Source organism: Choloepus didactylus, chromosome 7, assembly GCF_015220235.1.
Source record: "Choloepus didactylus isolate mChoDid1 chromosome 7, mChoDid1.pri, whole genome shotgun sequence".
NCBI lineage: Eukaryota > Metazoa > Chordata > Mammalia > Pilosa > Megalonychidae > Choloepus > Choloepus didactylus.
In genome coordinates this window covers 63,084,770-63,111,952 of record NC_051313.1, presented here as the reverse complement: position 1 = coordinate 63,111,952, position 27,183 = coordinate 63,084,770, and the positions used below count along the sequence as shown (strand labels likewise).

The window sequence follows — 27,183 nt, the reverse complement described above, 5'->3', positions numbered from 1 at the left end:
GAAGTCACGAACTAGGGCACCTCCCAGTCCTCACCTACCCTCCCTCCTTTTCTGTTGTGTGCAGATATTTCATTGTTTCCACTGGGTGGGGAGGGGTACATGTTAGGTATAATGGAATGGCCTGACTGTATGTTGAACCCAAAATTGGGAACAAGAGGCTTGGCAGGGTGGGAACTCTACATAATGGTTGCTTGAGACATGATTTTGTCTTAGTGGCAGGCCCCTTCCCCCTGGAGTTGTATAAATACTGCACACTTGGGCAGCACAGGCGTCCCTCCTCTCCAAGGTGAAGGGGGGCTGTGGAGTTGCCACCCATCGATCCTGACCCGGGCAGTTGGCCTCCCCAGGGGACAGGCCATGATGGGATCTCTTCCCCTGTTTGTTTAGACCTTTTGTGCAGTGTAATAAAGCAGTCTTTTGTTGAGAATTTCTGTTGTGCCTGAACCTGTGTTCCCAAGATCTGCCATGTAGCATCTCACTCCCCACTTACACCTCCTCTCCACAGTCCTCCTCCTCCTCTTTCAGAGCAGTCTCTCCCTTGCCCTTCTGTAACCTACTTGTCTCTTCCCAGCTTACTCTCTGAGTGGGAGAAAGTGATTCAAGACTCTATTCAGGCCCCAATTTATAGGAAGTTATTCCTGGGTAAAAAGGACAACGCTGTGTTTGCCCACTTCTATTTCAATTTTGCTTAACATTTAATCCTCTATAAACTGGCAAGGGGGGGAAAAAAAGATGTGGCTACTGAACCAAACAATCTATCACCAAAAAACATCTCAAAAGACAGTTCGTCTTTTATATATAGAAAGTCATGCCTTTCCCATAATCCTCATTATTTAGCACTGATCCAGTCACATTTTCTTAACCAGTCTCTCTGATGACATAGGACCATCAATTTAAAAAACAAAAACAAAAACTGGTTAGGCAGCAACTAACACCACCTTTAGTATTCATTTATTCTTTCATTTAGCAATTATTTATTGGACATTTACTATGTGTAAGGCAGTGACTTTCAGAACTTTCTGCAAACATGGTAATACTGTACACTTCTATGCTAATACGGTAGCCACTAACCACATGTGGCTATGGAGTACCTGAAATGTGTGGATAGTGAGACTGAGGAAGGGACTTTTTTATTTAATTTATTTAATTGTGATTAAATGCAAATTTAGATAGGCACAGTGGCTAGTGGTTACTCTATTGGACAGAACAGGTCTAAAGCAAATCTTCGGCTTCAGGACTTTATTGACTCAAGGCCCTAAAGCAGCTTAACAAACCTAACAAATACAGAGTATGTCTGTCTATTTGTATATTTATATGCATATTTTTTTAAATTCAGATTATACTGAAACTAACTTTTAAGAGAAATCATAGACTTCTGGAGAGACGATGAACTTTCAAATTATTCAGTCCAGCCCATTTAAAAGAAAAGAAAACTAAGGTCCAGAAAGTAATGAATAACTTGCTCAAGATCATTTAATTCATCAGAGGGACAGTTGGGCTAGAATACAAACTGCTAGGAGAACCAAATTTCTCAGATATTCACTGTATAGATCTTCTCTTCCTATGTCAAGTAATGAGAATGACACGGACACACACACACACACACACACACACACACACACACATATTTAAAAGCCAGAGCCATACCGACGTACTGGTTGTAGCACCCTGGAATGTTGTAGGTATATCATCTTGTAAATCATTTAGTGAAAAAGAGTGGTTAAGGTCTGACTCAGCAATAGTCTTTCCAGATGAATTAACTTCTGCCTATAAAAAAAGGTACATCCAAGAGCAGTGTTACAAAAGGAAACATACAGAATAACCCACAACCCACTAAATTTCCTCTCTTGGAGAAATTTTAATTGCTAATTTAATATCTACTATCGATCAGTTAACCATTGAGTACTCTATGTATAATACTGTGCTGGGTATTATAGGAAGAGAAACAGACATTCCTTGTTTTCAAGAAGCAATTACTTACTTGGTGATGGAAAAAACAACAGTTATGGTTCACAATTTGTAACTCCAAAATACAAAAAGCTCTGAAAATTAATTTTGTGTGTGTGTGTGTGTTTTCAGGCAAAGCCTGACATGAACTGATTTGAGGCTACTAATAGTCTTTATCCCATTTTAGTGTAAATACTCCCAGGTTTGCTGAGGAATATTAATGTGTTTGATTATGGGGTGTTGCCCCAGATACCACCGGAGTGTTAATATATGCTATATGTACCATATTTCCTAAAATCTTAAAATTCCAATGTATAAAACACATCAGCCCCAAGATTTTCAGTTAAGTGATTTAAGTGCAGTAGGAATCCTCAGAAGGAAGAAAGTACCCAAGTATTACTGAGTATCTCCTCCTCTGGGCACAACAAAGAGAAGAGAAAATTTCTTACAAGAATTGGATCTTAAAGGACAGAGAGAATGCAGAGATGGAAAAGGAGGAGGAGGTAGCAAGTTGCTTAACGCAGGTTACCACTTTTTATGGAGCTAATTAAAATACAGAAGTATGACTGTGGTCACTCAAAGTATTAAAATACTATATAATCCTATGTTGAGATAAAACATATGCAAAGAAAAAAGATATAAGGGAAATGTGTCAAAATATTAACAGTAGTTATTTCTTGGGGATGGGATTATGGATGACTGTCATTTTCTTTTTATGGGTCATCTATATTTTCTATAATAGCTAGAATTTATTAAACACCAAGGACAATTCTAAATACAATTCCTGTAACAATTCATTTAATCCTCAAAACAAGCCTACAAGAAAGGTACTACCATTATTTACAGATGAGAGAAAGGCACAAAGTGAGTAGGATATCTAATGTCATACTCATAAGTAGCAAAGCTGGATCTGAACCCTGCGGTTCCAATTCCAAGAATTTTTTCCAAGAGGCCCCGAATTTTAACCACTCACTGTGCTATAATGCCTTTGTGGATATATATATTACTACTTTTATAATAAGAAAATTCTTTTTCAAAACCCTATTGCAATAGAACTATATGAATTTCCTTTCTATCCAGAATTTAGTGAATTTACAGTACCTTAAAACTGATTTGTCTAGCCAATTCCTTGGCTTCTTGGTCAGCCTGGCTTGAATCACTTCCAGATTTTAAAGGCAACAGGACATCCTTCATGGTGGAGCCACATCCCTCACAACAGAAATCTTGTGATCTGGTAGGTTTTTTTTTGAATGAACATAAAACAAATAGTTGACTGTTACTTCACAATCTTTAGATTAATACAATGACAAAATATGTAAAATGTCTTTTACACTGTTCTCAGGAGCCTATTTGAAGCCTGTGTAAAAAAAAGTCCATTAAAAAACACAAATTATCTTTCTATACGCTAGTTATAAACAATCTGAAGAAGAAATTAAGAAAAAATTCCATTTACAATAGCAACTAAAAAAAATCAAATATCTAGGAATAAATTTACAGAAAACTCAAAACATTGCTAAAAGAACTCAAAGAAGACCTAAATAAATGAAAGGACATTCCATGCTCATGGATTAGAAGACTAAATATTGTCAAGATGTCAATTCTACCCAAAGGGATTTACAGATTCAACACAATCCCTATCAAAACTGCAACAGCCTTCTTTGAAGATAAGAAAAGCCAATTATCAAATTAATTTGAAATGAGAAGAGGCCACAAATAGCCACTTCCTAATTTTAAAACTTATTACAAAGCTAAAGTGGTTCAAAACAGCATGGGGCTGGCACAGGACAGATACGTAGACCAAAGGAATCAAACTGAGAGTTCAGAAAGAGACCATCATTATCTATGGCCAACTAATTTTTTTTGTTTTTTAATTCCAAGTTCTATTTTTTTAAAGAGAAGTTGTGGGTTTACAGAAAAATCATACATAAAATACAAGGTTCCCAGATACCAACCTATTATCAAAACCTTGCACTGGTGTGGGACATTTGTTACATTTGATGAAAGCACATTTTAATAATTGTACTATTAACCACAATCTATATACAACTGTGTTGTACAGTTCCATGGATTTTTAAAAAATCTTTATTCTAGGTCCACAGATACAGCTTAAAATTTCCCCTTCTAATCACATCCAAATGTATATAATTCAGTAGTGTTAATCAATCTGCACATGCTTAACAATTAGATCATCTCTAACCAGAGCCATTGTACTCATTATCTTATAGTATCTTTTGATACTACTATAAAACTATCAGAGTTACTTCAGTTTGAGGAGACAGATTTTTAGGCCAATAGGCCATCTGATTTCCTGCTTCATGCTAAGCAATAAACTCATTCTCACTTTGAAACCCTGGTGTCTCAGGAATTGGTCATTTGAATGCATCAGGCAGAGAACCTCCCCACTTTTGATAGGTATCAGAAGTCTAACGAGAAACCAAGTAAATGTTTTTCCTTGTACATGAAATTACTAGATAAAAGACTTAAGACAGAAAGCCAGCATAGGAAATCAAAGAAAAACAAATGCTATGAATACAAAATGCATATTATAATCTGTGCACAACAGCTGCAAGAAGGGTATATTCACAGAATTTGGGATCAAAGTTTAAAAAGAAAAAGGAAAGTTGTAGAAGAGACCAGAGCATCTACCAAATCTTCCAGGCACTAAAATCTCCGGATGGCCTACTCTGGGCTGTGCTATTCATTTATGCTATAATTTCAATAATGCAGTATGTTTGAGGGATGGTAGGCAGTAGCAGAAAGTCCAGAACAGGAAAATAATCAAAATTAAGAATAATTTTTCAGCACTACCTAAAGGAGGGGATACTCTGAATCTAATGATTAATCATATACAGAAAATGCACCTGGAAAAAATAGAGAAGACAATACCACTGGGAAACCATAAATTGATAAAGAAAATGTAACTCCTTTGCTTTATTTCAGATTATTTTTTGAGTACCTGTTATGAGCTCAGTAATGCAGACACAAAGATAGATGAAGTGGATTTCCTCCCTGCCCACAAGAAGTTTTCAATCTTGTGGAAAGCAACATATAAATAATGCTCTAACATTTTTTTCCATCTGTAATACTGCGCAAGTAGAGACAAATGACCAGTACTGTTTTCCCACTCTAGGATGATATCATCAACTACTTTCTAAAATTAGACAACATGAAATCAGTTCTTTAGACTCTGGCCTAAATGATTAAATTCAATTTCTAAAATAGGACCAGATCCTGTAGCCAAGATAACTCACAAAGTCTGTCACACATTAAGAGACAGAACCTATCTCCTAATAGCCAGCATCCAGAACAGGATTTGGACCTTAGCCAAGAACTAAAACCAAAACTTACTTTTTGGCAAGTGCTCTTCTTTCCTCAGGTGTGTAATCTAGAGATCCTATGGCTCCTTCTCCTTTTGTTGGCATAAAGCCAATGATGGCTAATAATGCTGTTCTTACTGAAATAAAAAGTAAACATCAATCTAAGTTGTTTTGTAAAAAGAATTGGTTTACTCTGGAAAAAGGGAAAAAAAAAGACTTTTATGCTTTCACAGAAGAGTATGGGGGCTGTATTAAAGTCATGAAAATAATCTAGACAGGAAGAAGCATTTTAATTATTTATTCAATAATATCTAATGATTTATCCAAACCAGCTTCAATTTCAAGAAGATATTATACTTCAGAATTATGAATTGACTGAAGGTATAGACGATTAATCTTCACTATAAATTAATACTCACTACTCCATGAAGGTTGCCAAGTTTCAGGATGATGTCCTGAGATGCTCAAACAGATTTTCTTGCCTACTTCAAATCGTCCATTAGCCTTAGGAAAAAAATTATGCATTAAAAAATTGTATTTATATGTGTTTAATATTTTATACTTTACATTAGAATGTAACCTCCTAATGTGCACAGATTTTTGTCCTCTTATACACACTTCACAAATATTTGTTGGATGCTGAATGAAAAATAAAAGCAGTTTTTAGAAGTTGTTCAACCTTTTTGTAATTGAGTTGCACAATTAAATCTAAATAATTAACCTAGAAGGATTTCCTGATGTCCTTCTCTGTCTAGTATGGTGCTAGGCTCTGTGATGTATCTAAAAGAGAAGATATATGCAAGAGATAGTGCTAAGATAAAATCTAAGATAAATTCCAAAGACTTAGTATTACCTAATTAGACGGTGGGGAAGGGCATGGAGAAAAAGGTTCTGAGTTTTGAGATGAGTGTTTTTAAGAAGGACGGATCAATTTAATAAGATTCCTATACCGAAGAGGAAGGTTAGAGATAATGATTTTAGTTTTGGACATAGATTTGATATCTTGGTAGGAGGTACAGAAGATGTCCAGCAGGCAGGTAGAAATGTAGGCATGCTAATGTCAGAAGAAGATATCTATAGATCCCGTAGCTCTCTTCATAGAGGCGATCAATGAAACCATTTCATAGAAATAAGAGACAAGCGCTGAATTCTGAACTTGTAGACTATCCATACTTAGGGGAAGGATGAGGAAGAAGAGGCATGAAGTTAGAAAATAAACTCCATAAAGGAAGAGACTTTTACTTATTCTTTGCCACAATGACAGGGCCTGGTACATGATATGGGTTTAATAAATACCTGTTGAATGAAGGGTGGAGAAGACTTTTCAAAAGAGAAGAAGAGAACCAGAAAGAGTACCATATTGAAAATCAGGAGGGTAGATTTGCTTTTCAACCACACTACTGGTTAAATTTTGAAATATTTCTGAACTCATTAGTAAATGGCTGCTGCCCTGATTCCCAACCCCATTTCCTTCATGCGCCATCCCCTCTCCTCAGACCTCTTTGGCTCTCCCCATGATCTAGCAACTAAAAGGAATTACTTCTGATGCAGTAGGGTTCCACCAGGACCCTGCTCCAGCCCTACTGCCAGTGTTAACAATTCTCAATATCACCTAATATTTGTTGAGCAGCTTTGCTATTCCAGAAACTTGATAGTGTGACTATTTACTACACACCATATCCCTTTTGACAGATGAGAAAATTCATAGAAATTATATAACCTGCCATGGTATAGTGGAAAGAATACTACAGAATCAGGTCTACTGGCTCTAAAGCAAATGCTTTACCTATATTTTACCAAATATAGGTAAAAGAATCATTAATTTGTTATTTATTGATAAATACTTTTGTTTCGATACTTGCTGCCCCATGTGTGTCACATGCTTTACTTAGATTGAACAGGACGAAGACCAAAAAGAAGCAGTGGGACTTCTCTCTGAGATCAATGTAATATGTATGTTTCCACAGAGGGCTGTATATATAGAAGCTAGGCTGCAAGAGGCTAAACTAGAGTAAGGTTTATGAAGGAGAAAATCGGGACAACAGCTTGAGGTGGTAGCAAAGATACACAAAGACTTAAATTTTTTTTTTCTTTTTTTAAGATTAGAGGAGAATTAAACACTTCTAAATTACAGCAAATGAGGAAGGGAAAGCTTAACAATAAATAGAGTACCCTACTGATGGAACGAGATCCCTGGAAAGATAATATTGGATCAGTAATTTTCCTCACATAGAGGATAAAATATGTGAAGATGGAGAGAGATCCTGAGGTATAAATAGTAATAATAATAGCTAACATTTATTGAGGACTCTGTGTCAGGCCCTGTTCCAAGAGCTCTATATGGGATACTGGCTCATTTAATCCCACATCAACTCAATAAAGCATGTATTCTTATTATCTTCATTTTAAAGATGAGAAACTGTGGAACAGAGAGGATAAGAAAGGTGAAAAGTTGAAGGACATTATGTGAATACAAGGCACAGTAACATTAGCTATCTTATTTATTTACCTATTGATAGCTACTTTATTTATTGAGTATTTACCCTGTGCCAGACATTGTACAGCACTTGCATACATTAATCCATTGAATCCTAACAATCACACTATCACATTTATGCATTTGTTAGTATCATTGGTATTTCTTAGATGTGTCAGCTTCCCAGGAATTATCTGGGGGAAAAAATCATAACCCCAGGGCCTGGATCCCAAAGGCAAAATTATAACAGTGTTCCACTTTATTTCTTAGTGAAAATGAGTATGATGATTATACTCTGCAGCCACCAGTTAAAGTTAAACCACAAGCATCCCCAAAAGTCAAGAATTCTTACCGTTAGGAGAATAATGCTTGGTGGCTTCATGGGATACTCTGGGGGCAGTACTATTCGTCCATGATAAACTCCTCCATCAAAATCAGAATCTGGGGGACCTCTAACTGTGAAGTGCCATTCAAAAAGGTTATCCTGAACAAAAACAATAACCAGTAAGGAATCATTAACATTAAAAAGTTTGATGTTTTTCAATGTGAATATTTAAAATATTACTGGACAAGAAAAAATATGTTTTGTAGTATTGCTAGAACAATTTCTAATGTGCAAAATCTGTCTCAAGAATAGAAACTGGTTTGCTAATTAACCTAGCTTTAACGTACCATAAGACTTAAAATATTTTTTAAAACAAATCCTTTAAAAACTTTTGGGTGTTGTTATAATCTCATAAATAAGATTATGGATTTAATTAAATTGGTAATTAATTCTTGAATACCAACTACAAGGACAATTATCATATAATTAAATTTTACTATAAATTTTAATTATCTTAACAAATCTTTAAAAATTATCCCTTATAAATAAGCCTGAGAGCTTATAATGTCAGGATAATGGAGTAGGATAGCAAAGCCAGGAAAAAGTCAGGTAATCCAAGGCTCCCTGAAGCCTGAGAGCTTATTTATAAATGGTAACATTAATATATATATTATTGATATCATCTTACAGTTACCAAGTACTTTACAGTTTGCAAAATACTTGCACGTAATTGTATTTCCTTGTAATTATTACCATGAAAACCAGACTGAGTAAATTTAAATACCCTTCTCTTTTTACAGATGGGAAAATTGGAAAAAGGTGAAGATGTGCAAAAAGCTCAGGCTGGCTGCAGAGGCTCCTCTAGATGCTGGGTCTTCCAAACCAAAGCGTCTGGGGCTCTTTCCAAGTTCCCTCCATCATATTCAAGACCCAAAGTCAATTTAGCATCTGATACCCATTTTAGAGAGACCAGAAATCTGTTTTTTCTACAATGTCTGATTCTGAATGGTTAATGAAATACTCAGGAAATACAAGAAGTAAATTATATCAATAAATTGTATCAAATACATCAGTAATGACTCAAAGCAATAGAAAAGCAATTTTAAAAAATTTTAAATATTAAAGTATTAAAAACCATCTGAAGAATATGGAGATAGAAACTAACCTCTAAAGGCTGTGCATGGTAATGATCTGTTGGATCTTTCAGTTCTGCTGCTTCTTTCATTAAACGTTTGACAGCTGAAATAAAATTCGTATGATAGAAACATTTAAAATATGTCTTTCCAAGTGATTAGCACCGATTTACAAGCCTAATGAAAAACTTCTTACTTCCAACAAAAAACATGTAGAGGACTAATTCAATGGAGCATATGGTAAAAGTTTAATTACAGGATAAAAATAATAAATGTAGCAGGAAGGGAAGGTAACAGTAGCGAGGCATTAGAAAAATGGCATATTTTGAAGATATATATTAAATTAAATATATATTTTTATTTAACAAGTACTTATATATACTTCCTATGTGGTAGCAATTATCTAAGCTTCTTACAAATATTAACTCATTTAATTCTCAAAACAACCCTATAAGATAGGTACTATTTTTATCTCCATTTTCTACATGAGAAAACAGATATGGAGAGGTTATGTGACTTGTCCAAGGTAAAAGAGTTAATAAATGACAATCAGGATTCCCATACAAGCAGTGTGACTCTACCATGCTAAAATATCTATATTAAAACATGGTCTCTGGGTTGGTGTACAGCAAACCCAAACCCACTATATCCTCACCCTCTCAGGACTTTCCACTCACTAACTTCCACTAACTGAATGGTTGATGAATCTCCTCAGGACTTTCCACTCACTAACTTCCACTAACTGAATGGTTGATGAATCTCCATAGCCCAAAACACCTTCTTCAGCTTAACTAAAAGCTCCAATTCACTGACCCCACAACTTTATTCATCCATCTGTATAATTCACTTCCTTTCTGCTCTGGTTTGCTAATGCTGCCATTTTGCAAAACACAAGAAATGCATTGGCTTTTATAAAGGGGGTTTATTTGGTTACATAGTTACAGTCTTAAGGCCATAAAATGTCCATCAACAGTAGGGTACCTTCACTGGAAAAAGGCCATTGGCATCCAGAAAACCTCTGTTAGCTGCGAAGGCATGTAGCTGGCGTCTGCTTGCTCCCAGGTTGCGTTTCAAAATGGCATTCTCCAGAATGTCTCTGTGCCAGCTTCTCAGGGCAAACTCTGGGCTAGTACCTCCAAAACATCAGCAAAACTCTGCTTTCAACGGCCGTCTTCAAAATGTCTCTGTAAGTTACAGCTCCTCTCTCAGCTCCTGTGCGTTCTTCCAAGTGTCGCTCTTGGCTGTAGCAAGAGTCTGGGCCTGTGTGGCTCTTTTTAAAGTACTCCAGTGATACAATTAACACCCACCCTGAATGGGCAGGATAACACCTCCATGGAAATTATCCAATCAAATGTTTCACTCACAGTTGACTGAGTCACATCTCCATGGAAACAGTCAAAGGATTCCAATCTAATCAACACTAAATACATTTGCTCCCACAAGACTGCATCAAGAAACATGGTGTTTTGGGGGACATAATACATCCAAACCAGCACATTCCACCCCCTTTATGATCATCATCAAATTCTTCTTCACCAGCAGGCATCCTGTCTGTAGTCCTTGGAATTTGAGACAAAGGTTTGGCTTTGTTCACTTACTCGGAAATGAGCTTTAAAGGAATTCTTCTGCGAACATCAAGGCCACCCAATGATCCAGAACTGAGCACCTGGTAACGCATTATCAGTGGGATCCATGACTCAGCTTGCAGTGCACAGTGGGAGCAGAAGTCAATGGCTGGGCCTGCAAAAGTCCCCAGCAGCGCACACGCACCACATTCCCAAGCCCAGGAGGCTTGTTGCTTTCAAATTCTGCCTTCCATCTGACACCAGGACACAATTTTGCCAAATTCTCTGCCACTTTAAAACAAAGATTACCTTCCTTCCAGTTTGCAATGACACTTTCAACATTTCTGTTCAAAAACTCGTCGGAAGTATCTTTAGAGTCCATATTTCAACTAGCAGTCTTTTCAAAGCAATCTAGGCCTTTTTTCTCAAGCTTCTCATGATTCTTCCAGAATCTTCCCCTTATCCATTTAAAAAGCCATTCCAACATGTTTGGTATTTGTAAGCACAGCAGCACTCCACTTCTCTGGTACCAAAATCTGTTCCAGTTTGCTAATGCTGCCTATTATGCAAAATACCAGAAATGGACTGGCTTTTATAAAGGGGGTTTATTGGTTACAAAGTTACAGTCTTAAGGCCATAAAATGTCCAAGGAAAGGCATCAACAAGTGTACGTTCACTGGAGAAAGGCCACTGGCATCTGGAAAACCTCTGCTAGTTGGGAAGCACATGGCTGGTGTCTGCTTGCTCCCAGGTTGTGTTTCAAAATGGCATTCTCCAAAGTGTTACTCTTGGGGCGTTTTGTCCTCTCATAGCTGCAGCTCCTCGTCAAAATGTCAGTGTCAGCTTCCAACAGCTGTCTTCAAAATGTGTCTCTCAGTTGCTCTGACATCTGGGCTGTGTGGCTCTTTTTAAAGTACCCAGTGATCCAATCAAGACCCACCCTGAATGGGTGGGGCAAAACCTCCATGGAATTTATCCAATCAAAGGTCTCCGCCCCGTTGACTGAATCATATCTCCATGGAAACACCCAATCAAAGATCCCAACCCATTCAACACTAATATGTCTGTGCCCACAAAAATTGCATCAAAGATAATGGCACTTTGGGGGACATAATACATCCAAACTGGCAACACCGTCTGAACTATACTCTTGGCTCTGAGGAGTCCCCGTTTTACACTCCCCAGGTAAAATTCTGGCTGACCCAACCCAAGCATCTTATTTGGGTGCTATACATAAGGAGCTGAACATTACTGAAGGGGGAAAAAAAATCACATAAGCTAGCACACTGATGCCATTATAAAGTCATTCAACACCTCCACTAGCCACAATGCCACCCAATGTTCCTACATTTCTCTAGTAAGACCCACCGGCCCACTCAGTCCACTCTCCTACCATTGAACATCTATTTACAACACTCCTCTACTTCTCTCTTCCCATTGTTCAGTTAATGGTTTTATTTCCATGATAAATGAGGATTACTGGAGTGCACTCATCTGCCTACTACAGTCTACAAGCCTATCTATATCTGCCACTCTCTTCTCTGTTGACTCTCAAAAAAGCAATCCTTTGATATGTGCTCTGGATCCAAGCTCCTCTCACCTCAAGCTTTAGGAGACTTGCTAGAACAATGTCAGAATAATGGAGTAGGATAGCAAAGCCAGGAAAAAGCCAGGTAATCCAAGGCTCCCTGAAGCTGAGAGAGAGGTATGTATAGGATGCGGGGATACCAAAGGGGCACCTAAGCTGAGATCACACAGAAGAGGAAAGGGGACAGGTACTGACATTTGAAAGAAAGAAAGTAGGTAGGTGACAGAGGGAAAAATAAAAGTATAATGTATGGAGACACAGAATGGAACATTATGAGGAAAGAGATTAAAACAAACACACAAATATATGCAACACAATTCAGTATGTACTAAACTTTTGCATAAAATTTCATTTTACTTAAAGGTACTTAGGCTTCAGAAACAAACAAACAAACAAACAAACAAAAAAAGAGAGAGGTCCTTAAGCCACTATCCTATTTCATAATCATTAATATTCTTTTCCATCTACTACTATGAAGTATAGTATGCCCCTTTAGGCAAAGACTTTGTGCCCTAGATCATTAAATACTTATTGAGCTTCTATTATATGCTATATGCTGCAGCTACAAATGTAAACAAAAAACAGTTTCAGGAGGACTTCCAGGGAAGTAGGAAACCCCAGTACTCAGTCCTTCCACCAAAACAACGATTAAACAGACAGGAACTGTTTGAAACCCCAGAAGCCAGAAGAACACTGTACAGCATCCAGGGAAAAGCAGAAGGAAGAGACTGATAAATCGCGGTAAAGAACTGTAAATTGCTCTATCAGCACCTGGCGGCTTACTGGCACTCATCGCCCACTTTTTAGGGCAGGCTCCCCCAGGGTCCAGTCACTGGCTAGCTGCTGGTGACAAAAAGGGATATAAAAATCCTCTTTCCCAATAACAGGGGTGGGCACAGCTGATCACTAATTGGGGCTTCTGAATAGCAAATTCAGATTGCTGGGTCCTAGCTCTGAGAGCAGCTATTGTTTCAACCCAGCAAAAGGTGGCAGCAGCCATTTTTTCAACCTTCTCCTGATAGGGGTGGCGGCAGCCATTGTTTCAACCCTTCCTTCCTCAGGTCTGCAGGGGACAGTTAGCTGAAGGGCTTCATTTGCTGGGCAGGCCAGGAAAGCTTAGCTTTGGGGAACTGTCAGAGATTTTGGTGCCCTTCATGATTCCCTCCTCAGGACACTGTGAAGCCAGTCTGTGCCCTCTTTGTAGATCTCTGGCCCTATGGTGGCTGGGAAAGACCCACTTGGGAATGTCCTCTCTGGGGTGCCCATTCTCCCAGAATTTTCCCATTAGGAAAAAGCAGCCTAAGATAACAAAAGGAATGTAAAAAACTACAGAGGTGGACAATCTGGGACACATGCCTGCTGGCTTCAAATACCTGGGAGAGGGTATTCTGCCTCCTTGGAAACAGAGGAGACAATCAAACTCCTGTAAAAAGGGGAACTCCAGAACAACTAACAAGCAAAAGCCCAGGGCAAGACAGAGGCCTAGAGAGACAGGGAAAACCCTGAACACTGAATTTGCCTTGGGCAGACCTTTCTGATAGGAGGACTGAAGCTCAAGAAAATCTCTGTCTTATCACCAGCTGGTTAAAAACCAAGAAACAGACATCCCAGGGAGTAAATCCCAGAATTAACATTTTAAAACATAAAAATGGACACTGTGCAAGAAAAGAATACAAGACAAAGAAACAGGAAATGACCCATCCAAAGGAAAAGGATAAAGAGACAGAAAACACCAATGAAGAAAGCCAGAATAGGCACATACAGAACAAAGCCTTTTAAAAAATGATCTTAAAAATGCTCAAGGATATGAAGGAAAGTACAGAGAAAGAACTAAAGGATATCAAGAAAACAATGAATCAGAAATAAAAGAAAATTAGTAAAGAGATATGAATTTTAAAAAGGAACCAAACAGAACACTGGAGTTGAAGACAACAATAACTGAAATGAAAAATGCCCAGGAGGGTCTCAAGAGCAGACTGGAGCTGGCAGAAGAAAGAATCACTGAACTTGAAGGCAAGAAACTTGAAATGAATAAAACTGAGGAGCAGAAAGAAAAACAAAATATTAAAAGAGGAAATAGCCTGAAACAGCAAGGGGACACCATCAAGCACATCAATATATGCATCATGGAAGTCCCAGAAGGAGAATAAAGAGAAGAGGCAGAAGGAATAGTCAATGAAATAATGACAAAGAACTTCCCAAACTTAGCAAAAGATGGGAATATGCACATCCAAGAAGCTCAGAGAACATCAAACAGGATAAACATGAAGAAAAATACGCTCCATCATATATTGCGTATACCATCAATTGCAAAAGACAAGAAGAGACTTCGGAAAGCTGCAAGAGAAAAGCAACGTGTTACTTACAAGGGAGTCCCAATTAGATTGAGTGCCAATTCTCTCATCAGAAAACATGGAGGTAAGAAGGCAGTAGGCTGAAATATTTAAAGTTATGAAGGAAAACAACTGCCAGGCAAGAATTTTATAACTGGCAAGACACTCTTACAAAAATGAGGGAGAGAATAAGACATTCTCAGATAAACAAAAGTTGAAAAGTTCACCACCACTAGACCTACCCTATAAGCAATGCTAAAGGGAGTTCTTCAGACTGAAAGGAAAGGACACTTAGACAGTTGTTCAAAGCAGCATAAAGAAATGAAGACTTGTGGTAAAGGTAACCACTTGGTAACCATTATTATTGTATTGTATTGTTTGGTATGTAATAACATGTCTTACTTCCTACAGGTGCTAAAATGCAAAAGCATAAAAGGTAATGATAAATCTAGGCTTTTGGACACATAAAGTTATGTACACTAACAAGTAAAAAAAAAATGGTGGGAAGATGGGCATGCTGGTATCAAGTCATAATATAATTGTTATATATTTAGGATTTTAAACTGTAAATGCATAGTAACCACAAGGAAAACAAATGAAAAATATATCCAGATAGAAATGGTACAACACAAAAAAGCAAATAAATATAAAAGGAGGCTTTAACAGATATGAGAGAAAAAAAGGTTTAAGACATACAAAGGGCAAAATGGCAGAAGAAAGTCCTGCTTTATCAATAGTGACTTTAAATGTAATTGGGTAAGGGCAGATGAGTAATAAAATAAAGACAAAAAATATATAATAGGGTGGGGGATACAGGGGTATGGGATGCTTGGGTGTTGTTTTTTATTTTTATTTTTTTTTTCTTGGAGTAGTGAAAATGTTCTGAATTTTTTTAAAAAATGTAAATGCATTAAACTCTCCAGTCAAAATGCAGAGATTGGCAGAATGGATAGAAAAGCATGAACCAACTATATGCTGTCTGCAAGAGATTCAAAGTCAAAAGTACAAGTAGGTTGAGGGTAAAAGGATGGGAAAAAAAACATATCATGCAAGTAATAACCAAAAGAGAGCTGGGGTAGCTACACCAATATTAGATAAAGTAGACTTTATGTCAAAAACAATTATGAAGGACAAAGATTCTCATTATATACCGATAAAGGGGACAATTCAACCAAAAGATATAACATATATATTATATAATACATTTAATATATATAATAAAATATATGAAGCAAATACTGACAGATTTGAAGGGAGAAATAGAAGGTCCTACATTAATAGCAAGAGACTTTAATACACCACATTCAATAATGGATAGACCATCTAGTCAGAAGATCAATAAAGAAGCACACTAAACCAACTAGACCTAACTTTACCCATAGAACACTTTACCCAAAAACAACAGAATACACCTTCTCCTTGAGTACACAAGGATCACTCTCCAGAAGAGACCATATCACAAAATAAGTCTCAATAAATTCAAAAATATTGAAAGCATACAATGTGTATTCTCCAACCACAACAGAATGAAGCTAGAAATCAATAACAGAGGAAGAAATGAAATTTACCAAGTATGTGGAAATTAAACAACATATCTTAAACAACCAATGGGTGAAAGAGGAAATCAGAAGTGAAATTAGGAAATACCTTGAGGCAAATGAAAATGAAAATACAACATACCAGAATTTATGGGATGCAGTGAAGGCACTGCTAAGAGGGAAATTTATAGCTCTAAACACTAACATTAAAAAAAGAAAGACTTCAAATCAGAGACTTAACCTCAAAACTAGAAGAACTAGAAAAAGAAGAGCAAACTAAACCTAAAGAGAGCAGAAGGAAATAAAGATCAGAGCAGAAAAAAATGAGATAGAAAACAAACAAACAAACAAACAAACAAAAAAACAGTAGAGAGAATCAACAAAACCAAAAATTGTTTCTTTGGAAAGGTCAATAAAATCGACAAACCTTTAGCTATTCAGACAAAAAGAAAAAGAGGGCACAAATGACTACAACCAGAAATGAAAAGGGAGATATTACTACTGCCCCACTGAAATAAAAAGGACTATATAAGAGGATGTTATGAACAAGTGTATGCTAATAAATTAGATAACTTAGATGAAAAGGTCAAATGCTTAGAAACACACAAACTACCTACATTGATTCAAAAAGAAACAGAAGATCTCAACAAACCAATTACTAGTAAACAGATCGAATCCGTAATCATAAAACCTCCCAACAAAGAAAGTCCAGGACCAGATGGCTTCATAAGAGAATTCTACCAAACATTCCAAGAGACTTAACTCCAATTCTACTCAAACTCTTCCAAAAAACTGAAGAGGAGGAAATACTCCCTAACTCATTCTAGTGGGCTAACATCACTCCCATACCAAAGCTGAATAAAGATACCACAAGAAGAGAAAACTACACACCAATATCTCTTAAGAATACAGATGCAAAAATCCTCAAGAGAATACTAACAAACTGAATCCAACAGCATATTAAAAGAATTATACACTATGATCAAGTGGGATTTATCCCTGGTATGCAAGGTTGGTTCAACATAAGAAAACCAATTAATGGAATGCACCACATTAACAGAATGAAGGAAAAACCACATGATCATCTGATGCAGAAAATGCATTTGACAAAATCTGGCACCTCTTCTTGATAAAAACACTTAGAACACTAGGAATAGAAGGAAAGTTCTTCGACATGATAAAGGGCATATATGAAAAGTCCACAGCTAACATCCTACTTAATGGTGAGACATTGAAAGCTTTTCCTGTAAGATCACAAACATGACAAGGATGCCCACTTTCACCAGTGTTATTCAACATTGTATTGGAAGTTCTTGTCAGAGCGATTAGGCAAGAAAAAGAAATAAAAGGTACCCAAATTGGAAAGGAAGTAGTAGAACATTCCCTATTTGCATATGATGTGATCCTATATACAGAAAATCCTGAAAAATCCACAATGAAGCTCCTAGAGCTAATAAATGAATTCAGCAAAGTGGCAGGGTACAAGATCAACACCCAAAAATCAGTCATGTGTCTATACACAGGCAATGAGCAACTGGAAGAAGAAATCAAGAAAAAAATTTCATTCACAAGAGCAACTAAAATAATCAAATACCTAGGAATAAATCTAACCAAGGATGTAAAGGACTTGTACACAGAAAACTACAAAACATTGCTAAAAGAAATCAAAGAAGACTTAAATAAATGGAAGGGCATTGCATGTTCATGGATTAGAAGACTAAATATCATTAAGATGTCAATATTACTCAAAACAATTTATAGATTCAATGCAATCCCAATAAAAATTCCAACAAACTTATTTGTAGAAATGGAGAGCCAATCATCAAATTTATATGGAATGGCAAGGGCCCCCAAATAGCTAAAGCCACCTTGAAAAAGAAGAATGAAGTTGGAAGACTCACACTTCCTGGTTTTAAAACTTATTTCAAATCCACAGAAATCAAAACAGCATGGTACTGGCACAAAGACAGACATATAGACCAGTGGAATAGAATTGAGAGCTCAGAAATCAACCCTCACATTTCTGGCCAAGTGATTTTTAACAAAGTCGCAAGGATCGCTCAATTGGTAAAGAAGAATCCCTTCAACAGGTGGTGCTGGGAAAACTGGTTCTCCATTTGGAAGGAAAAGGAGGACTCCTATCTTACCCCATATGGAGAAGTCAATTCAGAATGGATCAGAGACCTTAATGTGACAGCTGGAACTGTCAGGATCCTGGAGGAAAATGTGGGGAAGCATCTTCACGATCTTACATTAGGCAATGGTTTCTTAAGACTTTGCATCCAAGGCACAAGCAGCAAAAGAAAGGAGAGATAAATGAGACATCATCAAAATTAAAAGTTTTGTTCATCAGGGGACTTTGTCATGAGAGTAAGATAATAACCTGCACAATGGGAGAAAGTATTTGGAGGCCACATAATCCAATGTAGGACTGATATCCCGGATATATGGGGAGGTCCTTCAACTTGGCAACAAGGAGATAACCAGTTCGATTGGGAAATAGGCAGATGACTTGAGCGGACATCTCTCCAAAGAAGATGTGTGTGTGGCTGGAGGACACTTGCTCAACATCGTTAGCCATCAGGAAAATGCAGGTCAAAGCCACTATGGGATACCATTTCATACCCATTACAATGGCTGCTATTAAAAAAGTGGAGAATACATGCTGGAGAGGATCTAGAGAAACAGGAGCATTTGTTCATTGCTGTGGTGATGTAAAATGGTGCAGCCAATCTAGAAGACAGTCTGGGGGTTCCTTAGAAAGCGAAATATAGAACTACCATATGACCCGGCAATCTCACTACTAGGTATATACCCAAAAGAGTTAAAGGCAGGGACTTGAACAGATGTTTGCACACCAATGTTTGTGGTGGCTGTGTTCACAATTGGCAAAGGATGGAACTAATGCAAGTGTCCATTAACTGATGGATGGATAAATAAAATGTGGTATATACATATAATGGAATCTTGTTCAGCCTTAAAAAGGAATGAAGTCATGATACATGTGACAACATGGATGAACCTGGAAGACATCATGTAGAGTGAAATAAGCCAGACATAAGGACAAGTATTGTACGATCTCATTGATTTGAGACAATTAGAATAAGCAAACTCAGAGAGTCAGAATCTAGAATATGAATTACCAGGGTACAGGGTGGGAATAGGGAATGGGAAGCTAAGGCTTAAAATGTACAGGGTTCCTTTTTTGGAATGATGGATGTGTTTGGATGGTAAATGGTGGTGATGGTAGCACAACATTGTGAACGCAATTCAGGGTATTGAGGTATCTCTCACACAAGTGTGTGAGTGTGATTGAAAGGGGGAAAGGATGGATTGTATATATGGTAACAGAATTAAAATTAAAAAAAAAAAAAAAAAGATCCATGGACCTACACTGCAGAGGCAGTGAGCCATAAATTCAATCATGGACTTTGATGAATGGTGTGATTATAGGGACATGCTATCATCAACAGTGGCTGGTGATCCACACCAGTTCAGGGTGTTGGTGGTGGGGTAGTGTGTGGGAATCCTGTATTTTTGCATGGTTGTTCTGTGAACTCACAACTTCTCTAATAAAAAATATTCAAAAGATAAATACAGTTTCAGTCATCAAGAAGCTTATAGTCTGGGAGGTGCTGGGGTGGTAGACACACAACAACATGATAACTGCTATGTTAGAAACATATACAAAAATGTATACCCCCTCCCCCAAGTTCTAGACACTAGGCTTCATTCAATGCTTTGAACATAATCCATCATCTCTCCACTTCCTTTCCTACATACTATTTCATATGCCTGCAATGATGCTCCTGCCCTCATTCCCCCACTTCATTGTCTAGAGTGGCTCCCACCAGATCTTTAACTTCCTCAGAAAGGTCTCCCTGACATCTCCCACACATGGAGGAGCAACTAGAAAATATCATCTGGGCAGGTAATAAAAATCCCTGAGGGGTCCTAGGAAAGTGATGGAGAGAAGGAATTTGATTTCTAAATGTTCTGCAAGTTATTCTGGTGGTCAGTCAGGTCTGGAAACAGCCCTAGAGACTAGATTAAATCACTTTGCTATATGCCCTCATAACACTCTGTACTTCATCTTTTATAAAATTCATCTTGCTTGTGTTTCTTGTTCAACACCTGTCTTTCCTTCCAAACAACAGTAAGGGCAATGTGTATCTACTTCACTGCTGACTCCCCAGGGCTCAGCACACAGTAAGCACTCAAATATTTGGTGAATTGAATTCTACTATCCTCCCCCAACAAATCTCTTTCCAAGAATCTGATTACAGGCAATGATTTTCAAAACTTATTTGACAATAAAACAAAATCTTTTGCCTAAAGAAAAGCTTAAAGAAAACCCTGATAAGTAAAACAGATTAACAGAGCTGTTTTGGTTGAAGAGACCAGCATGGAAGGGTTTGCAGGCTGTATTTACTCCTATCTATTTTACTCCTGAAGGGGCCCATAGGACACAGATTGAAAATGCCTGATTTAATCACATTAAAATAGCATTCTTTTACAGTAATATTTTTAGATGAAAATAAAACCATGGAAGCTGTTATGAAGTTAGTTTGGCCGCTGTCAGCAACCACAGATGCCAAGGACACTGTTTTTCCTTCATTCCTCATACCTGGCTGAATAAAAAAATGATTAAGCTAAAAGAGTCAGATTTTATATCATTCCATACCCTTATCATATTTTCTCTGCCTCTTCCCTGCCCAGCTCAGTTCAACTGAACAGAAGAAAATAAACACTCAGTAGTTGTACATGGAGATTATAAAGAGATGTATAAAAGGGTCAGAAATGCTACAAGAATGAATTTGTACCAACCCTGTACAGGAACAATCATTGGCTCAATGGGCTTATACCATATGAAAGCTAAATCAATATGGCCAAAGAGAAGGCAAGATTAGCCTAGTATTTTCATACTCTATTTTTTTCTGAAATAACATATATTATAAATGCCTCAGTGGAAAAGAACAGGAACTCTGGAATTAGAGTTGCATTAAAATTCTGGCTGTGCAACTCTGCAGATAAACTCACTACACTTTTCCTTACGTGAGACATGACTCCCAGGGGGTATATGTCTCCCTGGCAATGTGGGAAATGACTCCCAGGATGAGCCTGGCCCTGGCATCATGGGATTGAAAATGCCTTCTGGACCAAAAGGAGGAAAAAAAATGAAGCAAAATAAAGTTTCGGTGGCTAAGAGGTTTCAGATAGAATCAAGAGGTCATTCTGGAGGCTACTCTCAAGTAAGCTTTAGCCAGGTATTACAAACTAGCACAGTATGCCAAGCCCCAGCTAACAGTATTCCTGAAAACCCTAGGGGGAGCACTGGGCTCTAAGTCTCTATAAAAGTTTTTCTTAGTAAGTTCATTTTTTCAGAAACGTAAAACCTATGCCAGATAAGCCCTGAAACCCAGAGGTACCAGTCTCTCCAAGAACATTAACCAGTTTAATGCCTCTACCCGATAAGGTCAACAACCCTTTCCAGTATGAAGTTAAAATGGTCATTGCGCAGATATCCCTAAAGATTGAGAGAAAGATCAAATGATAGGGAGGAAGTGTAACTGAGAAATTTGGATTTAACAAATGACTGCCAATACTGACTCATTATGTAGATATTTATTTTTATGTTTAGTGTTTTAGAATAGCCAGAAGGAAATACCTGAAGTTGCTGAACTGTAATCCAGTAGCCTTGATCTTTGATTACTGTATAACTATATAGCAAAAAAAAAAAAAAAAAATTCTGACACTCACATTTCATAGCTCTAAGTCCTTGAACAAGTCACTTAATCTTATCCTGCTTCAATGTTTACATCAGTCAAATAAGAGTCAGTAATTTCTTCACATAATTCTCCTTTCCCCTTCCCCACCCCTCCACCCCTCCTTCTCCAGGTCATAAATTATTCAGATCAGAAATGGACTTGGATAATAAGGATTTCTTGATCATTTCCCTGGTTTAAAATCAGGCTTTGACCACCTCAGTAGGTGATCTTACTGCCCTCCCCCCTACATGGGACCTGACTCCCAGGGGTGTAAATCTCCCTGGCAATGCAGGATATGACTCCTGGGATGAATCTGCACCCGGCATCATGGGATTGAGAACATCTTGACCAAACAGGGGATGCGAAATGAAACGAAACAAAGTTTCAGTGGCTGAGAGATTTCAAACGGAGTCAAGAGGTCACTCTGGTGGACATTCTTACACACTATATAGATAACACTTTTTAGGTTTTTATGTATTGGAATAACTAAAAGTAAATACCTAAAACTACCAAAGTCCAACCCAGTAGCCTGGACTCTTGAAGACGATTGTATAATAACAATGTAGATTCCAAGGAGTCACAGTGTGATTGTGAAAACCTTGTGGATTGCACTCCCTTTATCCAGTGTATGGATGGATGAGTAGAAAAATGGGGACAAAAACTAAATGAAAAATAGTGTGGAATTGGGGGGGTGATTTGGGAGTTCTTTTTTATTTTTTATTCTTATTCTGCTTCTTTCTGGTATAAGGAAAATGTTCAAAAATAGATTGGGGCGATGAATACACAACTATATGATGGTACTGTAAATAGTAGATTGTACACCATGGGTGACTGTATGGTATGCGAATATATCTCAATAAAACTGAATTTTAAAAAAAATCAGGCTTTGAGCATAGGTAGCTGCCTTCATGGCATGGCTCCTCTGGCTCCCGAGGAGAAATATCACTGCTATTCTGCAGGCAAAATGGATACACAGTGAAAATGCAAAGGAGGATAAGAGTGGTGGGAAAGGAAGCTGGAGAGGAAGGCAAGGATCAAATGATGAGCAGCACTACAGGCCAAACTAAGTAGTTTAGTTCTAACTTTACACACAGATATCAGAAGCTACTGGAAAATTTCAGTTTGAGGAGTGATCAGATCAGTTTTAATTTAGTTTTGTTTTAACTGATCTGGGACAGTAGTGACTGATTAGCTGTGTGTGTGTGTGTGTGTGTGTGTGTGTGTGTGTGTGTGTGTGTGTGTGTGTGTGTGTGTGTGTGTGTGTGTGTGTGTCTTTCAGGATAGGAGTGAGGCGAGGGATTAGACAAAGAAGTCAAGGATGAGTCCCACTGGGTGAGTTTGATTTTACACCTTGTAGAGAGTTTTTCAACCTATGGGAAATCTGAGTGAAGACGCTGAGTCACTAGTAAGTTCTGTGTATCTATAGCTTTGGAGAAGGCTCTGAGTTGGACATTATAGATTGAGAATCAAGTCATGAAGGTGCAGTTGACACCAAGGGCATGAATAAGATAACTCCTAGGTTTCTGGTGGAGGTGGTGGGTACCTTTGTATCAGTTTCTTATACTCCCATGGGCACATGCCCATTGCACCTTCCAAAAAAAACCACTAAAGGAACTTCTTTATACCTAGGTTTCCCTACTTTGCAATATGACACTTTACTACCTTGGCCAGGGAAGCCTCAAAGGGGGATCAGAGAGCTTGAACCAGAGGCAGCTCATATTGATAGGCCACTCAAAGGCTTAAGAAGTGGCCGCACACAAGAGCTCTGCCCACAACCACAAGAAAGGGACTTTTCCCACTCATGATGTGAACAAATTTACTATGCACATGCTAGCACAGTGTCCTTTAACCAGTTACCTATATTGTCTTAATTTTTCCATCCACACCTCTAAGACAATACCACGTCAGATAGAGAGGAAAAAGGTTATAGCTCTTACATTGTGCAGTTTTTAACCACTCTTTCACATAGGCATTACTCTAAAAATATCACAGAACTGAGAATAAAACAAAGGAAGGAAGCATTTTTACTATGTCTCCTAGCATTTTCAGTAAGCCCTATAAATCTAATTCACCTTCTCCATGAACTCCAAATAATCCAAACAATAATAATATAAAATTTTTCAAAAATTTTTTTCTTTTTTAGAACAGCAAAACCAACATTGAGGAAATGAAACTAAAAAGAGGAAGTGATTTATTACACAGCTAGAAGCATGTCAACCAAAGCTCAGCCAGCTGTCAACAGATCATATACTTTGGAGATGTACAAAATTTTGGAGAATTTAAAAAAATCATCATAATTTCAGATATGACAACTTATTAAAACTGAGCAATGTCCTCTGACAACAACCTCTTCAGGACCCATGAGTTCTTTCCAAACTACACTGTTACTCACATTTTCATAATTCTCTGAACATTCTACTAAGTATTTCAGCCATGCTAAAGACATTAGGATATCATGTGACCAAAGGGTTATCACACATTTTTTACTGAAAATTTTACTTAAATCTACCAAATCTAAATAATTCAATCATTCAACCATCTAACCTTAAAAATTAAGTTTTTCTTTCCCTCTCTCTTTTTGTTCCTCCCCCCCACCCCCCAGGGTTCTTCAGAGAGAAGCAGGATGGAATGTTTATGAACCCAGGGAAACTGCATTGTATAAATGTCTTTCTTGGAGCGCCTATAGCATTCCCCAGAGTTCTGAAGGAGTCTATGACTCCCAAAAGGTTAAGACCAGTTCTACAGACTTGGTCACCTAAGGACATTTCTTAGCCTGACATCATTCAAGCTAACAAAGTTCTGTTCAGTCAACCTCTTCAGGTTTTTCTGGAGTCCTTACACAGTTAGAAGTATAAATTTAAAAAATCAGTCACAAAGTTAACTCTTTCCTTAAGAATGTCACTGGGAAGCAGTTTTTTTTTTTTGGGGGGGGGATGCAATGCGGCAAGAGTTGGGCAAACTATCACTAATATTCTAGGATTTATCATTCAGTGCTGAATCGCAGTTTCTCCCTCCTGACAAACTTATCAAGGTACAGATAGAATAAATATCATTTACAAAACCCAGTGATTGATTTCAAGCTTGCCTTAACCTGGGAAGCTGTTTATTTTTCTTATATCTTATAAGGTATCAGAAACGAATTTTTTCGGGCTGCTTCTGTGAATGAAGTAAGGGCATTAAAGGCAGGAAGAGAAAGCTCTATGACTGACTACAAATACATATCATATTAGCCAGTTTGGCTAAAATCATGACTAGCTCCACACATGGCTCAACTAGGGTTTTTGTATGTTTTAGGTATTTGGTTAACTGGTTTGGCACATAACCCTCCCTTTACGTCTATGATTCTATTCTGCCCCAAATGCTGCAAATAGGATATTTAAACAATCAAATCCTCAAACGTGAGTCAAGCAGCTTGTAAAAGTCTAGAGGCAGCGACAGAGAAAGGATAATTACAGTGTTCAGGGTGCAAGGAGTGGATGGGGCATTACCCACTGACGCCACCTTTACACCTGTTCTTAGGAATGAGTTAATGACCCAGCCCTATGGGACGAAGATGAGACAGTTCTGGTGCTGCAGGGCGCTGGCCAGTCCCCAGGGACGGCAGCGGGTGCCCTGGCCCGCGGCCTGCACTTCCCTGGCAGCCGGCGGCCTGGCGTAGAGCGCGAAGCCAGGAGCAAAGCCGCGAGTGGCGACGCACGCGGGAGACGTGGCCCCAGGCCTCGGAGTCCAAGTCGCTCCACCCTCCCCGGCCTTGCCTGCCCGTCAGCAGCCGCCTCCCGTCCTGCTCACCCGGACTCTTCAGGTTGTAGCGGGTCTCCATGGCGGGACAATGGACAGGCTCTGGCCTCCCGGCCCGCCGCCGCCTCCTCTCCGCGCTGCCGCTGTCCGGGTCTCAGCGCTGTTCGGGCCAACTGGGCCCGGCGAGGGAGGCTCCGCAGGCACCGCCCAGCCGCGGCCGGGACTGCAGGCGGGCGGGGCGGTGAGGGCGCAGACGAGGCGCGGGCTTCGCAATGGCACCGCCTCCTCCGCTGCTCCCCCGCCTGCCAGAGGGACGGGCGGGCGCCGGCGCCTGGCGGCGCGTCGCTGAACCGGGCGCCGGAGCTGGAGGTCAGCTTTCTGGTCTGGTCGCGGGCCCAATCCCGCCGCGGCTGCTGGCCTGCGTCACCCGCCCGCCCTCGAGTTTTGTGAAGTTGCCCTGACGTGGCAGTCACTTCGTGGCGGTCGGCCAGCGTGGACACCGGTAACTCCGCAGCCACCGCCCGCCCCGCAAAGGCTTGCTCGCGGATCTGAAAGAGCGGGCAGAGCCCTGGTTGTCCTCTAGCCCCGGCCCCGCCGTGGTCGACCTTCCGTCGGGCCCTTCCAGGGTTCTCAAGCGCTCGCGGGTTTTACCCAGGAACGGCGCGGCCCGAAGTGGGCCGTCTCGACAGGCTGTAGGGTTCGGAGGAGCGCTGGATTCCGGCTACAAAGATGCTCTGCAGCCTCGCTGCCCGCGCGCTGGACTGCGGTGTCTGCAGTGCTTTGATTGTAGATCAGTGGCTGTTTGCGGTGGAAACAAAGTGGGGAAGGGGAAAAACGACCGTAAGGGAATTGAGTAGCATTTTTATAAAATAGTGCAAGACACCATTTAGGCATTGAGGGATTTTTAAAAGAATTAAATCCTGTCAAGAAAGAAAACTAAGGGAATTACACTGAATTTGGGGGAAGCATACAAATATAAAACGTTAAACTTCGAAGGACACACTTTATCCTGATAGCCGTCAAAAGGGGCCCTCAAATGACCAATTCCTGAGACACCTAGTTTCAAAGAGAGTAAGTTTATTGCTAGTAGCAAACCAGGAGACCAGGTAGCCTAAAAATCTGTCTTCCCAAACTGTAGTAACTCAGGTAGTTTTATAGTACCAAAAGATGGGCAGGCTTTAGGATAAGAGTACAATGGCTCGAGTTAGAGATGATTGAATTATTGAGTATGTGCATATTGATTACATGTGTAGTCACAGAACGTATGTAAGAAAATGGTGGCTTTAATGATGGGCATGATTTTTTAGTATTGTAATGAGGTATAGGTCACTTATTTTTTTAAGCTACTGTGCATGTCAGGCAGGCCAATTTTGGTTATATCCATCTTCATCTAGCAAAATAGTTTAGGAATTAGGGTGGGTTAGTTCTAGGCTGACTTAAGTTCCTTCATTAATA

The 27,183-nt window shown here is 38.9% G+C and overlaps 1 protein-coding gene across 1 annotated transcript in view; it reads right to left on the bottom strand.

Moving 5' to 3' along the window:
* UBE2J1 (ubiquitin conjugating enzyme E2 J1) overlaps positions 1-26,019 on the bottom strand; it is a 32,262-nt gene extending 6,243 nt beyond the window's left edge. The window contains exons 1-7 of the mRNA XM_037843386.1: positions 25,780-26,019; positions 9,231-9,304; positions 8,093-8,224; positions 5,684-5,768; positions 5,296-5,401; positions 3,049-3,178; positions 1,648-1,767 (exon numbers count right to left, since the gene is read on the bottom strand). Of these exons, the coding sequence (XP_037699314.1) occupies positions 1,648-1,767; positions 3,049-3,178; positions 5,296-5,401; positions 5,684-5,768; positions 8,093-8,224; positions 9,231-9,304; positions 25,780-25,810 (678 nt within the window). The 5' untranslated portion in view covers positions 25,811-26,019. The remainder of the gene's footprint in view (positions 1-1,647; positions 1,768-3,048; positions 3,179-5,295; positions 5,402-5,683; positions 5,769-8,092; positions 8,225-9,230; positions 9,305-25,779) is intronic.
* Positions 26,020-27,183: the final 1,164 nt, after the last annotated feature.